Below are 13,674 nucleotides of genomic sequence, written 5' to 3'. Positions count from 1 at the left end.
CACAACCGGAGAGGTTGGAACAATGTTCGGGAGAGTAAAACTTAAAGCCTTACACCATGTATGGGTTATACAATTTATAAAGACACGGAGTCCTAGTTCGGTAAGGCTTACAAGAGCAGCCTCCTAGAAGCGCTGCTAGACAGATGATTTTTATCGTCACCTATCATTTTTTTCAATTATTAAGAGATTTACAAAACACCTACTAAGTAGGACGGAGACCACTGAAGCTTTCGAATCGCATATAGAAATCTATTTTCAGAGATGATCCTCTTAAGCAAACCACTAATTAAAAAATACATTTATTTTTAGGGACAATTCACTTATTCAGTCTAGCCTAGAAATATCATATTTCTTAGGATGGTGATCTTAAGGAACTGCCTCACGAAAAACTATTTAGGGACGGTTTCCTTGGCGATGTGCCTCTAAAAATACTTAATATAAAGCCTTTTTCTACATACGAATGTACACCATACACTCCCAACCCACATGCCCCTCCATCTTTTTTTCGACAAAAGAAGAATTATATTAGATAATAGCTGAATACATCAACACGTTACGAGCACTCTGTATTACACAAATATCCAGAAACTAATTTTCATCTAAATTATACCCATGCTGTGAATAGATCCAGATCTTAAAACCAAACATGTACGACGTTTTGCAGTATTGATGACCGCACAGGCAAACACTCGGTAAAAGGCCTGAGAACAGATGCCCAACGAACGACAGCCAACATTCATGTAGACGGAGTTAAGAAATTTCTTCTTTCTGGTGTCTTTCTTCTTCTTCTTTCTGCCACCGAAGAATGAGGAAGGCTGATCTCAAACTTATTCTCCCTAGTCCTTCATTGTGGCCAGATCTAACCACAATAAAATGGAGAAGAGTCCGGAGAAAATTATTCTATGGTGGCGACATCATCTCCGTCTTGATGTCGCCGTCTGAAAATAAAAGTATACATGTTGTCATATCGGTGAGGATGCTGACGCCATAGTTATCGCCCCATCTTCAACAGAGCCGTCATGGAGAAAACGATTTCACTCTGCCCTCTCGCCGTCGCCGGAGAGGAGGAGTTAAATCCCCAAAATCAAGAAACTTGCATAGAGAGACCCTAACCCTAAGGACTTGATCTACTGGAAAAAACTTAATTAAAAACGATGGATCCCCACTCCCTCCGCCCTCCAGCGATATGCCAAAGGGGGAGGAAAGGGGGACCAGCGGTGGTGGAGGTGGATAGCGACGACGGCGGCGCTTCGAGTTGCGAGTCATGTCCTCTTCACATATCTTCCTGCGCCACCCATGCCCCTCCATCCTTGAGCTTGTGAAAGTACACAGTACACTCTCAACCCACAAAGCCCCCCATTCTTGAGCTCACTTGGAGGCGGAAAAATTGTACTAATACAGGAGGTTTTGGCCTTTTAATTCTTTGAAAGAATTGGCTTTAAGAGGTAAGATTATGTCATCTCTGTTATATTTTTAAAGTTGACTTATATATATTTAGCTCAATTGAGGTTATCATCTAGAGAGAGGTATGATGGTTAATTTTCCATTTGATACCAATTTGTGTTGTTTCCTTTTTTAGTTTAATCATATGGAGTACGCTCATATGATTCTATAGTTATTTTATCAAAATTTCTTGCTTCTTATAGAATTTATAGGATTTTTCTTATAATATACTAATGCAAGCAAAATTGCTAGTATTAGGATACATAGTTTTTGATGCTATCACGAAATTATAAGTTTGATAAGCCAAAGAGATTCAAAATCATGATAAAAGATGCTTTGAGTGGAGTTTCTAAAATTTCAAAAAGAGTATAATTTTCACAAAACCATAACTTTATAAACTATATATGATTTGTCGTATCTAAGCATCCAGCAACTTTGTAAATCAAAATACTCTGCATCCAAATAAGGCTTTAGCCGCGAATCCGCGATTCAGCCAAGGACGTCTCTGCAAAAACCCACACGCGCACCGGCGCACGTCGTCTCCTCTTCCTCGTCGAATCGCGCGCATCTCCGCTCCACAACCTTCTTGATTTTCTGAAGCTTGGGCGGGATCTCGTCTCGCCTCGCCTCGCCTCTGCCTCTCTCTATGGCGCCGCGGGGCCACCACCTGGCGGAGGTTTCCCTCCTCGCCTCCGCCTCGGCGGACCTCGCAGCCGCAGGCGCCGGCGAGAGGGAGGGGTGGCTGGACGACCCCGCCGTCCTCCCGTCGCTCGGGCCGCGCGCGCGCGCCCTCGCCGTGGCCAGCGCGGCGCGGTCCGTGCTCGTGATCGTCCCGGTAGCGGGAGGTGGAGGCGGCGGGGTCACGGTGAAGCCTGCGCTGGGGCCCGACGAGGGCCGAATCTCCGCCGTTGAATGGGTCCCGCTCGCCGGGGAGGACGACGCAGAGGGGGACGAGGGGGTCGCCGTGGCGGTCGGCACGGACGCTGGGTGGCTGCTGTTCTACTCGCTCGCCGGCGATCTACTGCACAAGCAGGTCGCTCATATGACCCCATCCATCTGAATCTCCGTGCATACAGCGTTCTGAGAAGATTTTCTGATTGTCGGTGCTATTTTTGATATGGCATTCTTATATTTTTTTTCAGAATATGAGGCTGTTTTTTCCGTTCCATTTTTTGCTATATCATGCCTGGGTGAAAAACTTCAATAATTATTCATGTGACAAAATACTCTTACTAGGATCACATAAGTTCCAAAGATATTCTTCAAATATGTGAGATTTTAGCAGTACATTTCCGAATGTAGTTTCAGTCTCCAGCTGGCTGGTGTAAACTGCCACGATAGTTTTGTTTCCCTGAGAAATTGGTTTCATTTACATTTATGCGTTTTTAGGTGATATATTAGAATGCACAATGAAGGCTTCCTAGTTCCTATGGTATTATTGAAATTATTATATTATAGGCACAAAGAAGCCATCTGTATAGATGATTTCACAGGCACTATTTCTTTTCTATTTTTCTTCTTTTTTTCTTTTATATACACGGTACACTTTTGTTAGGTTATTTGTAACCCGATGTGTCAGTACAACATAACTGTATGTTTTCTTCCATGATACTAAGAGTCCAAGACATCATTGTATAGGAAAACACGATGCTTTGTCAATTGATACAGTTTATTATGTAGGAAAAACATGCATTGTAGTGCAAACAGAAGATGCTCTGCTTAGATGCCTTACTTTTATTTGACTATGCTGTTTATCTCTAATCTTTAGCAAACAGGAATATTTCTTTTGTTTTTTTTTCCTCGATGGTAATAGTTGCAGTCCTTGAATTTGATTATTTCAGAGTATATATCCTGCAAAGATACTGAAACTCAACTTTCGTGAGAGGAAGGAGAACGCTTGGGAAGATTCAGGCTCTGATGAACTTTCTGCAGTGTTTCCTGGTGTTATCGCACGCTTTGATGGTGCTGACCTTCAGGTTTGTGCGAAACCCTCACCCTCTATCTCTGTATAAGAACCAGAGAATTTGGTGCTCAGTCACCAGTGATGGTCAGGATTTCTGTGCATGTTCAATGATAATAACTAATTTCTTGGTTTCTCACAGAGCATTCTTAAAAAAACATTTCAAGATGTGAAATCACGCCTGTGGAAAGATAAGTTTGAAGAGCAAGATGCTGAGGATGAGGAAACCTTTGGACGGATACCCTTCCAGATTTGGAATGTAAGCAAGTTCAGTTCATGTGCTGATGCTGCAATTGTTGGTCTGATGCCACCTCCCTTGTTAGAACTTCAGGTGACTTACTGGCGCATCATTCTTCTATTGTTGTCAGATATAACTGTTACATGAACTTATTATTATGCCTTTACCATTTGGTTTTATCATATCCTGATTCTCTTAAAAGCTACCTTTAGTGGAAGTTTTCTGAAGCCACGATTATATTGAATTCAGCTGCTTTTATATTGCTGGGCAGTCAAGTCAGCGCCACTACTGTGCCATCACAGTTGGAGAGGATGCTGTAGTTTCAGCATATAGGTGAGTTTCGCTACGCAATGGGTTTTGCATTTCTGGTTGAGGTGATCATGATACTAGCTGTGACTTCCATTATGAGTTCTATGGATATGGTGTGTCCAAGACATGATAGTGCCTGTATTATTCATGTGCAACTGTACTTTGTGTATTATGTTTCACAGTTCAAATTATATTGCAAGTTTGCAACAGAAAACTAGCTATGATAGCTTCCATTCAAATTTGAATTGCAATAAGTCCATACTATTGTTTCTCTAGATGTTGGCTTTGGAAAGTTAGCGGATGATGTTGCCATATTGTTAGTTTTACAAATCTTCTAACTTTTTGTTATTCTGTAGACTATCAGAAGATAGAAGCAGGTCAATTGTTGGAGCAATTTTGTCAAGAGGTGTAGCTGCAACATTTTCGACAATATCATCTTTGTCCAAAATACTATGGCGGAGTGAGCCATCACCACCTAAAAAGTCAAGGCCAAAGCCTCAATCCTTTGCAAAAAGTAATGGCCGAGTAAGTTTCAATATTCTTAAAAAATATACTGAAGTTTATGCCTAACTGTTACATAAACTGCAGCATCACCCCTCACCTGCTTGAAAGACTCCCCAAGGAAGGGAGAACGGCTTACACTCTCACCGAGTGGTACGCTGGCTGCTATAACTGATTCACTTGGGCGGATACTACTGCTGGACACCCATGCCCTTGTGGCTGTACGGTTATGGAAGGTAATCTCCTTAGTTAAATCTTATTTTATTCTTAATAATTGATCTAAAAGAAATAATGAACCACTGAGTAACATATAACTTCCAATAGTTAGACTACAGTGTTCTGGTGTGGTTTTTAGTCAGTGTCTTTTGGATTAGTTTCTTGTATTTATGTTTCATCTATCACCTTGTGAAATTTGAACTTAAAACCCAACAAAACAGCATGTATGAGAAAACAAAAAAGGCAAAGTTAGGGCGTACCCAGTGCAAAGAGCTCCCGCTTTGTGCGGGGTCTGGGGAAGGGTGTCAGTGGCAAGCCTTACCCTCGCTTGTGCAATGCGAGAAGACCGCGACTCGAACCCGGGACCTTCCGGTCACAGGTGGTAAGACTCTACCGCTTGCACCAGGCCCGCCCTTCTAAAAAAAGGCAAAGTTGGGATAGTAGTAGGGTTATTTGGATCGGTACCATTACAATTCTCAGAACTTTGAGATGTACCATTAAAATTCACCTATTTTGAAATTTACCATTATAATTCAATGTTTCACTAAGTTTTGCCATTTTTTACGTCTTCCAGTTGCTTGGGCCCACTAGCAGGTGTATGCGTACTGTTTGCTTTTCTGTATGGACGTATTTGCCCCCGTCCTGAAGTTGAAAGAGCCCTGCGCCCGTGGCCCCATCTCTCAATCTGTTCTCCTTCTCGCGCTCACTCTGTCTCTCACTTTCTCATCCTCCCAACGCGGCGACGGCGACGGCGGCGGAACCCTAACCCTAGCCGCCGGCGCCCTGGAGCCCGCGCCCGTGCCCGAGTCAACTGCCGCTGCCGCCCAACTCCACTGCCGCCCGCGCTCGACAGCTCGCCCACCAACCGACGCCGCAGAGCACGGAGGTATAGGAGGACGGCGCGGAGGTGAGCTATGACCATGCATGGAGGTGGAGGAGGACGACGACTGTGGCCGTGGGAGGTGGCCGACACGCACGGAGGGAGGAGGAGGATGGCGGATCTGGAGGTGGAGGCGACCTCGCCGGTGTGAATAGCGGATCTGGAGGTGGAGGCGACCTCACCAATGTAGAGATGGGGGGAGCATGACGAAGTGGAGGGTGGAGCCCGGGGCGGCGTCCGGTGTTACGGAGGTGAGGTGCAGGGTGGAGCCTGGGGCGGCGACGGTGGCGCTTCGATGGGGCTCCGCCGGGGCACGAGCCTGGCTGACTCCATCTTCTTCCTCAGCACCGGGTGCGTGTAGCCCATGGTGGACTCCATCTTCCCCAGCGCCGGGTGCGTGTAGCCCATGGCGGACTCCATTTTCTTCCCTAGCGCCGCAGATTCCATCTTCTTCCCCGGTGGTGGAGTGGCACCAGCGCCCGCTGTCGAGCTCAATTCTGGCCACCCTGCTGTTGCGGTGGAGCTCAATTCGGGCGCCGGTGGTGGAAGAGGAGGTGATTCAGGCGCTGCTCGCGTGGTGGAAGAGGAGGCGATTCGGGCACTGCTCGCGTGGTAGAGCTCGATTCGGGCGGTGGAAGAGGAGGTGAGCAGGCGGAGGTCGGCAGATCTGGCGCGGTGGCTGCAGCGCGCCGGCGCTATCGTGGTTGTCGGCCGTGGAAGAGGAGGTGAGCCTGGCAGTGGAAGAGGCGCTCGCGAGGAAGAGGAGGTGAGCGGACGAGGCGCGGGAGCTAGCCAAGCCTGGCTCCGCTAGAACGAGCGATACGTCCATACACAAAAGTGAACAGTACGCATACGCCTGCCAGTGGGCCCAAGCAGCTGAAAGACGTAAAAAATGGCAAAACTCAGTGAAACATTGAATTATAATGGTAAATCTCAAAATATGTGAATTTTAATGGTACATCTCAAAGTTCTGAGAATTGTAATGGTACCAATCCAAATAACCCGTAGTAAAATGGGCTTACCCCTTTTCAAATAGTATGAACTTGTCTGCCATGCTGGGATCAATCTTTTTTGTATTGCTGAGCGGTTACTGTCTTATAATAGTTGTAAATCGTGGTAGGATCAGGGAAATGCACATAGAAAATATTGTGGTACAAATGCTATTCTCACATCTGATCCAATTGAGCATGATTTGCAATAGATATTGTGAGTAGCAAACCATAGTAATCATGTGCAGTTCTCTGATCATGCCACTGTTGCAACCAATCTTTAAGTGGCTGTTAATGGTATTTGGATAATAAATTGCCATAAACACATGACTGTCAGATTTCAATTGTGTTGATAAATAAATTGTTATCAAATCCTTAAAAAAGGACTCAAGTGTAGCCACGGACTGATGTTTTAATCCACTTTCATTTTGCTTTGTGCCTAAACGGTTGAAATCCATTGCCTAGCGCTAGAGCCCACTATAGGTCATTTGGACCAGAACCTTGATAATGCAGAGTGTTTCCTTTTGCATATATCTCGAAACCTTTTGGGTTTTCATTTTTTTTTATTTTCTGCTATTTTACTGTACAATTTTTTAGGGCTATCGTGACGCTTCATGTGTATTCGTGGAAATGCTTCTGAACAAAGACGAGGCTTCGTCAAGATCGATGCACATAGAATACACAAAGAGTGACTATTGTTTGTGTTTAGCAATCCATGCCCCACGGAAAGGAATAATAGAGGTAAGTGTCATTGTTGAATGACATTCTGGGGGTGGTTTGATTTTCTGTTGGTATTTAGTCACTTAGAAGAATATGGAATAAATTACATATTTTCTTCTAAGGGTAGTTACTTTCTGGTGGAGCCTTATGTATTTTGGCCTTATGTATTGTCAGGTTTGGAAGATGCGGACTGGGTCACGCGTCCTAACCATCCCATGCCCCAAAGGAAGCAGAATTTTACAACCCTCAGCGAGGCTCTCAACACAGTCATTCTCATCTTCCTATTCCCCGCTGGAGGTTTACTTGTTCAATGGAGACTCTGGGCAATTGTCAGTTTTGAATAAGCACATTGGATGAATTATTTGTTCTTTTGTGTTGTATTAAATTGTTACTGCCAAGTGCTGTACAGAAATACTTGTTTTGTGATCGTGTTTACAATTTTGTTCATCAAGGAAAAAAAAAGGTGCGTGGGTCAGGATTAAACAAGCGGAGACGAAGCGGACACAGAAACAGAAACTGAGGAACCAGCAACGGGCAGATGAAAACCGGAAGCAGACATGAACGAGGGAGGGGAGGGATGAAAAATAGAAATTACGAGAGAAATTCTGGCATAGGTATAGATTTCCTTTTATATACCTCTCTTATTTCCAGCCCGTGGGAACTACCAAAATTTACCCTGCCCCTTATCTCTTCACCATGAGGCCCCGTTCGGTTGTCTCAGAACCGGCTATTCCGGACCCAGAAATCTTCCGCGGTAATACAAATTTGTGAAAGATCTGTGCGGCTAGGAATCATTTCCCTGCGACCGAACGGGGCCTGAACGGGAACGCAACTGAAGACCAACCAGACACTAAAGGTAGCTCACGTTTCTCCCTCGCTTGTCCTTGACCATAGCCGGGGCACCTGTGGGCGACCGGAACGGCCTGATCGGACATCCTTCTCTTTCCCATCCAATTGGTCGTTACATTTCTCTTTACCCCACATTGAACACTTTCAAGTACTCTATTCTTTAGCCAAATTCAATTGATCATGGAGGGTGGGGAGCAATAGTAGCCCTGGTCCGGTGATGAAGAAGTCAATTGGGACTAAGCATGGAAGGTGGAGCAGGAACAAGTGAGCAAATGAGTACCCTACGAAGGCCAAGAAGTTCTCCAGCAAAGAGGGATGTGAAGAAAAAGCTCACCCAATGAAGACAGAATTAAATGCTACTCTAACTCATGGAAGCTTTTATATGTTGTCAGGGAACATAAACTTGTTTGCTAGTCTAGTAATGCTTATTTGCCTCGATGATGCATGTATGTAAGAGCCTGTATGGATGCTGAACTGGATGGTCTGCAAAACTGTTCTGTTGCATTCGCTGTTCATTGTACATGCTGTTATTACCAATGCTTATTATACCGTTTCTGGAGAAATGGTCAAATCTCCCTGTTTGCTTGAACTTATTAGCTCATGGTATAATATTTTTCTCTCATAACAAATTAGCAAATAATACTTTTCAGCCTGGCTTATCAGCCAAACGAACAAGGAATGTTGCACATAGTTTACACTTGTGGCATTTTTATTGCATTATTGATTATCATCTCATTCTTTTGCACAGACCCATCCAGACGAGCCTCATCCACTCATTCACGGACCCATCCTCGTCCACTTATTCACAGACCCAGCCTGCGTCGCACACCTGCTCTGCACTGCGCACCCCCGCTCGTGGGACGACTCCGCTCACCAGCGCTGCCCACCATCGCGGGACGGACTCCGCTCGCCCGCGCCGCCCCCGCTCGTGAGACGAACTCTGCCTATGCCGCTCGCTGGCGCCGCCTACATCGCCAACCGTCTGGACTCGTGCCTCCCGCCGCGGTCGCGCTCCATCCGCATGCTACGGCCACTACCGAGGTCCGTGCCGCCAACCTCCGAGCTCTCCGTGGCATCAAGCTCCCCGCCAGCGTCGAGCTCCACAAGGACGAGCTCCATTCGTCCAAACAGTAAGGTGACATTATGCTGAAAGCACGTGTTGCAAGCGTATATTTCGAGTGTTTCAGTTGTTTTAGAGGTGTGTTGCAAGTGTTTCATATGGATGCTGTAAAAGTAAATCGGGATGTTGCATATGTTGCAGTAGTTGTACACTTATGTTGCAGACGTCTATCCCCACTCCCCAATGTTACATCTGTTTTTTCAGACGTATGTTGCAAGTGTGTTTATCTAGAAGTTGCATATGTTTTACGCATATGTTACAAATGTTTTATCTGGATGTTGTGTACGTGTTGTAAAGGTTTTCAAGTGTTTAATGTGTTTTTTACAAGTGTTTCAGACGCATGTTTCAAATGTTTCATCTGGATATTTCAATAGTAGATCGGGTGTTGTACATGTTGCAATGGCGCCGATGACTGGTGGATAGCAGCCTGCCGCAGGGCTTCAGCTCCTACCTCGCGCCTTCCTCGCACGGCGCACCTCACCCTCTCCTCTCCCTTCCCTCCCTTTCGTTCCCTCCATCTCGCCGTGGTAGTTCGAGCTTGGCAGGAAACCCTACCCAACGAGCACGCAAACGCCCGCGGAGGTGGGCCAATGGCGACACGATGCTCGCGTAGTGGCCCAGGAGCAAGCTGAGGTCCATGCCGTCCGCTCGCTACATGTGGGAAACAAGCAGCCACGAGCGTAAGGACGCGGGCGTCTGTACGGACGTCCGGGCATTAGTAAAGCCCCTTGCACAAAACTGAGAGACATTGGTTCACAAAATTGATTTATTGCATTGCTCTAGTTCATTGCATTTTACATGATCATTAGCCAATGCACAAATGTGCGTCTCCTGAACAACAGAATTCACAAAAAAAAAATTACATGAGAAAGCACACAACTCTAATTGGTATTTGCCATTACCAAACTTAGGTTTCACCAGTTTGCCATCCCACACAATTGGGATTCGCCAAATTTCCATTATCGAACTGGTGTCATGCTAGAATGCCATATGCACCTATTCTCTCCATTAATCATTTTTCCAATTTTCGCCCAAAGCATTCTAGCATCTGATGCCTTTTCACGACGATAGCGATGACCATCTGCTACATCAACAGAAGTTGCTTAGCACAAAGCATTCTAAGGGATACCCTAATATAAGCTGCATACTATAAAGCATACACGGTAAAGCGCAGTTGAAGTCCGAATTGCACATTTTGATATATAGACTTATCAGTTCTTGCATTGCATTGGCATACACAGGCATGAAAAACACGGTTGAAATCTGAACTGCAGATCCAGATATTGTAGAGTATTTTTTTCTTTTTTTCAAAAGGAAGGATATTGCAAACTATCAGCTCTCGCATTGCACAGTATACAATGAAAAACACAATTGGAATTTGAACTGCATTACTGTTTAAATTGACATGAAAAAAGACAACATATACAGGGTAAAAACTTAACTATAAGATTTGCTTAAGTTCAGGAACTGGCAGCAAGCCTAGACTTACCAACAATAGAACCTTAGTTGAGCATTATGTTTGAATCAACATCAATTTGCACCTAAAGTGGAACAAAGCATGCACTAGAAGCATACTAGCAGGTAGATTTAACTCATAAAAATTCACCACTAACAAACCTTTACAATTTTGGAAACATATCAAGTTCAAAGTACTTACATGCAATATTGTCAAACCATGTAATCGATCCTAGTCGCCATGGCACCGATCAGCCCGACTCGATTAATGGCAACTAATCATAGTGCATAGCTGATCACCATGACACTGATCAGCCCAACTAATCGCGATTAGTCAGTAACATTGCTTACATGGCGGTCCAGCTTATCAGTAAGTCCACCATGGCTGTGTATGCTCTCCCCAGAATCCTGAAAAGTACACACAGAAATCAGGATGAGCTTCTGCGAACGAAATATCTTCCCGACAGGTGATCTCAAACATAAAGCACCCTAAATGCTCCTCGAATCCAATCCACTAGCAAAAAACCCTCCAACTCGTACACGAAAACAAAGATTTCCCTGTATTTAATAGTTAAATACCGGCAATGTACAAATGTTAACAAACTGTGTACTGGCCTAGCTGACTTACTTCAATTGCCCAACTATCAGCAAACATGAGGTATTCACATGGAAGCATCTCCACTTGGCATCTGTCTTCCTAAATACACCTAGCGGAATAGAACGCATAAACTCTGTTGGAAATCTCATGGAACAACTAATTAGGTTCCCTCCTGTAGTTAAACACATCAGATGGTTGCTTCACATGCACACCCATCTCACCCAGCAGTGAAAGCATCACAGAATTCTGTTGATATGAAATATCATCTTCAGCAACATGACCAGGCTCACTTGATCTTACAAGGCTCATCCCCACATCTTTCTCCACTACTTTCTCCTTCATCACCTTCCTTACTTTTTCAACATCATCCCATCTTCCTTCCGCGGCATAAATGTTTGACAGAAGCACGTAGGAGCTGAACTCTGTTGGCTTCATTTCAATCAGCTTAGTTCCAATAAACTCTCCAAGTTTGGAGCTTTCCTGAGTTCGAGAGGCTGATATTAGGGCACCCCATAATGCAGGTGACACCTTTGCCTGCAAATTCTTGATGAGCTTCTCCGAGTCTCTGAGCAATCCAGCACGACCAAGGAGGTCCATCATACAGCCAAAGTGCTCAGCCTTGGGCTCAATATTGTAGAACCTGACCATCCTATCAAAACACCACCAGCCTTCAAGCACCAAGCCTCCATGAGCACAGGAGCTCAAGATGCAGATGAAAGTCGTCTCATTTGGCTGAGGCCCATTCTTCTCCATCTCCATGAACAACTCAAGGGCCTTCTCACTGTGCCCATGCAATCCATAGCCGATGATCATTGAGTTCCAGGATGCAACACTCTTTTCGGTCATCGAATCAAATATCTCCTTCGCTGTCCCCATCACCCCACACTTGGCATACATTGTCAGCATAGCAGTAAGAAGTAGTACGTCAGGAAGAAGTCTCTCCCACCTCTCACGAACCAAGCGATGCACCCACCTTCCCCTCTCAAGATCACCCAGGTTCCCACAGGCGGTCAAAATGCTCACAAATGTCTTCTCATTTGGTTTGCTTTCCCCCACAGCCATCATCGCATCGAACAGATTCAAACACTCACGCCAGTCCTTCACCTTTGCGTATAGCGCAAGAATGACATTCCATGACACCGTGCTCCTTCTTGGCATGCCATCGAAAACCATTCTTGCCATCTGAATGTCCCCAGTCTGGGCGTACCCATCCAGCATCGAATTCCATGACACAACATCCCTCACAGGCATTACATCAAACATTTTCTTGGCGTTCTCCATGTCCCCGCACTGAGTATACCCAGCAAGCATTGAGTTCCATGTAACCACGTCCCTCTCGGGCATTCCATCAAATAGCTCCCTGGCGTTGGCCATATCCCCCTCCGCCACGTACCCAGACAACATGGAATTGTACGTGAAGAGATCCCGCTCCGGCATTTCGTCGAACAGGCGCTGCGCCGCCGGGAGGAGGCCCATGCGGAGGCAGGAGCGGAGGAGGGTGTTCCAGGTCACGGTGTCGGGGCGGGGGATGTCGGCGAGGAGGCGGCGCGCGGAGGCCGTGGAGCCGTGGGAGAGGTAGAGAGAGAGGAGGGAGTTGGCGAGGCGGAGGTCAGAGGGGAGGTGGCCGGAGGACACGGCGAGGGCGTGGAGCGCGCAGGCGTCGGGGAGGGAGTGAGCACGGTGGTGCTTGGCGGAGGAGAGGAGCAGGAGCGTGAGGTGGTCGGGCGGGAGGAGGCGGAGGAGGGCCGGGAGGCGGCGGGCGGAGACGTGCGGGAGGAGGGAGTTGAGGAGGCGGGAGGCGAGCGCGGGGTAGGAGGACGAGAGCCCGGAGGTGAGGACCACTGCCATGGACTGGAGGAGCAGGCGGCGCGGCGTGGTCGGCCCAGCGGCGGCGCGGAGACGCGGCAGCAGGGCGGTGATCGCCGGCGGTGAGCGGCGGCGCGTGTGGCCCGGTGTTGGGGAAGGCATCGGAGGTTGTGGCGGGAATCGGAGCTGGGAATGTTTGTACTGTATTTGATACGCGAAATGAAACATCAGAGTGAACAAGAGCATGTCCACAATAACTGGGGTGCAGGCATTCAGTTATATAAAAAAAAAATCGGGTTGAATAATTTAGGTTTTAAGAAATTTGGGTTTCCAAATTTGTTATTCAAAATTTGTCTTGAGAAAATAGCATATGACATTCAATGCCTATAAGTTATTCAGCCATGAATAAAAAATGTAAACTATAATGAATGGCTGTGTAATCTATCATTATCTATGACAATGTAATATGGATGCCATAAAAACCAAGGTGGCCATATAGACTGGGCTATCAACACTATCAAAACATAGAAGATTAATTTGTGGCTACTCATTAATTTTTGCTATGTACCTCTTTGGTAGGGGGATATGGC

At 46.1% G+C, this 13,674-nt stretch overlaps 2 protein-coding genes across 2 annotated transcripts; one reads left to right on the top strand and one right to left on the bottom strand.

The window, feature by feature from the left end:
• The first annotated feature begins 1,957 nt into the window (after positions 1 to 1,957).
• Positions 1,958 to 8,647, top strand: LOC136546032 (uncharacterized). Its single transcript, XM_066538007.1, has 8 exons — positions 1,958 to 2,476; positions 3,285 to 3,419; positions 3,546 to 3,734; positions 3,913 to 3,974; positions 4,307 to 4,464; positions 4,539 to 4,687; positions 7,134 to 7,277; positions 7,431 to 8,647. The coding sequence occupies exons 1-8, from the start codon at positions 2,090 to 2,092 to the stop codon at positions 7,611 to 7,613; spliced, it is 1,407 nt and encodes a 468-aa protein (XP_066394104.1). The 5' UTR covers positions 1,958 to 2,089; the 3' UTR covers positions 7,614 to 8,647.
• A 1,391-nt stretch (positions 8,648 to 10,038) lies between these two features.
• LOC136546031 (pentatricopeptide repeat-containing protein At4g02750-like) lies at positions 10,039 to 13,290 on the bottom strand. The gene is made up of 3 exons (XM_066538005.1): positions 11,309 to 13,290; positions 10,883 to 11,088; positions 10,039 to 10,306 (listed from the first exon to the last, which is right to left on the bottom strand). The coding sequence occupies exon 1, from the start codon at positions 13,244 to 13,246 to the stop codon at positions 11,435 to 11,437; it is 1,812 nt and encodes a 603-aa protein (XP_066394102.1). The 5' UTR covers positions 13,247 to 13,290; the 3' UTR covers positions 10,039 to 10,306; positions 10,883 to 11,088; positions 11,309 to 11,434.
• Positions 13,291 to 13,674: the final 384 nt, after the last annotated feature.

The sequence above is a fragment of the Miscanthus floridulus genome, chromosome 3 (assembly GCF_019320115.1).
Source record: "Miscanthus floridulus cultivar M001 chromosome 3, ASM1932011v1, whole genome shotgun sequence".
NCBI classification, from domain to species: Eukaryota; Viridiplantae; Streptophyta; class Magnoliopsida; order Poales; family Poaceae; genus Miscanthus; species Miscanthus floridulus.
Note: the sequence above shows the minus strand (reverse complement) of the source record. Positions and strands in the feature narration are given on the sequence as shown.

Excerpts from the sequence above, each read along its gene's own strand:
- LOC136546032 (XM_066538007.1), top strand. The coding sequence starts at position 2,090 with ATGGCGCCGCGGGGCCACCACCTGGCGGAGGTTTCCCTCCTCGCCTCC. Across the intron at positions 2,477-3,284 it reads GCGATCTACTGCACAAGCAG|AGTATATATCCTGCAAAGAT; the intron begins GTCGCTCATATG and ends TGATTATTTCAG. Across the intron at positions 3,420-3,545 it reads TTGATGGTGCTGACCTTCAG|AGCATTCTTAAAAAAACATT; the intron begins GTTTGTGCGAAA and ends GGTTTCTCACAG.
- LOC136546031 (XM_066538005.1), bottom strand. The coding sequence starts at position 13,246 with ATGCCTTCCCCAACACCGGGCCACACGCGCCGCCGCTCACCGCCGGCG.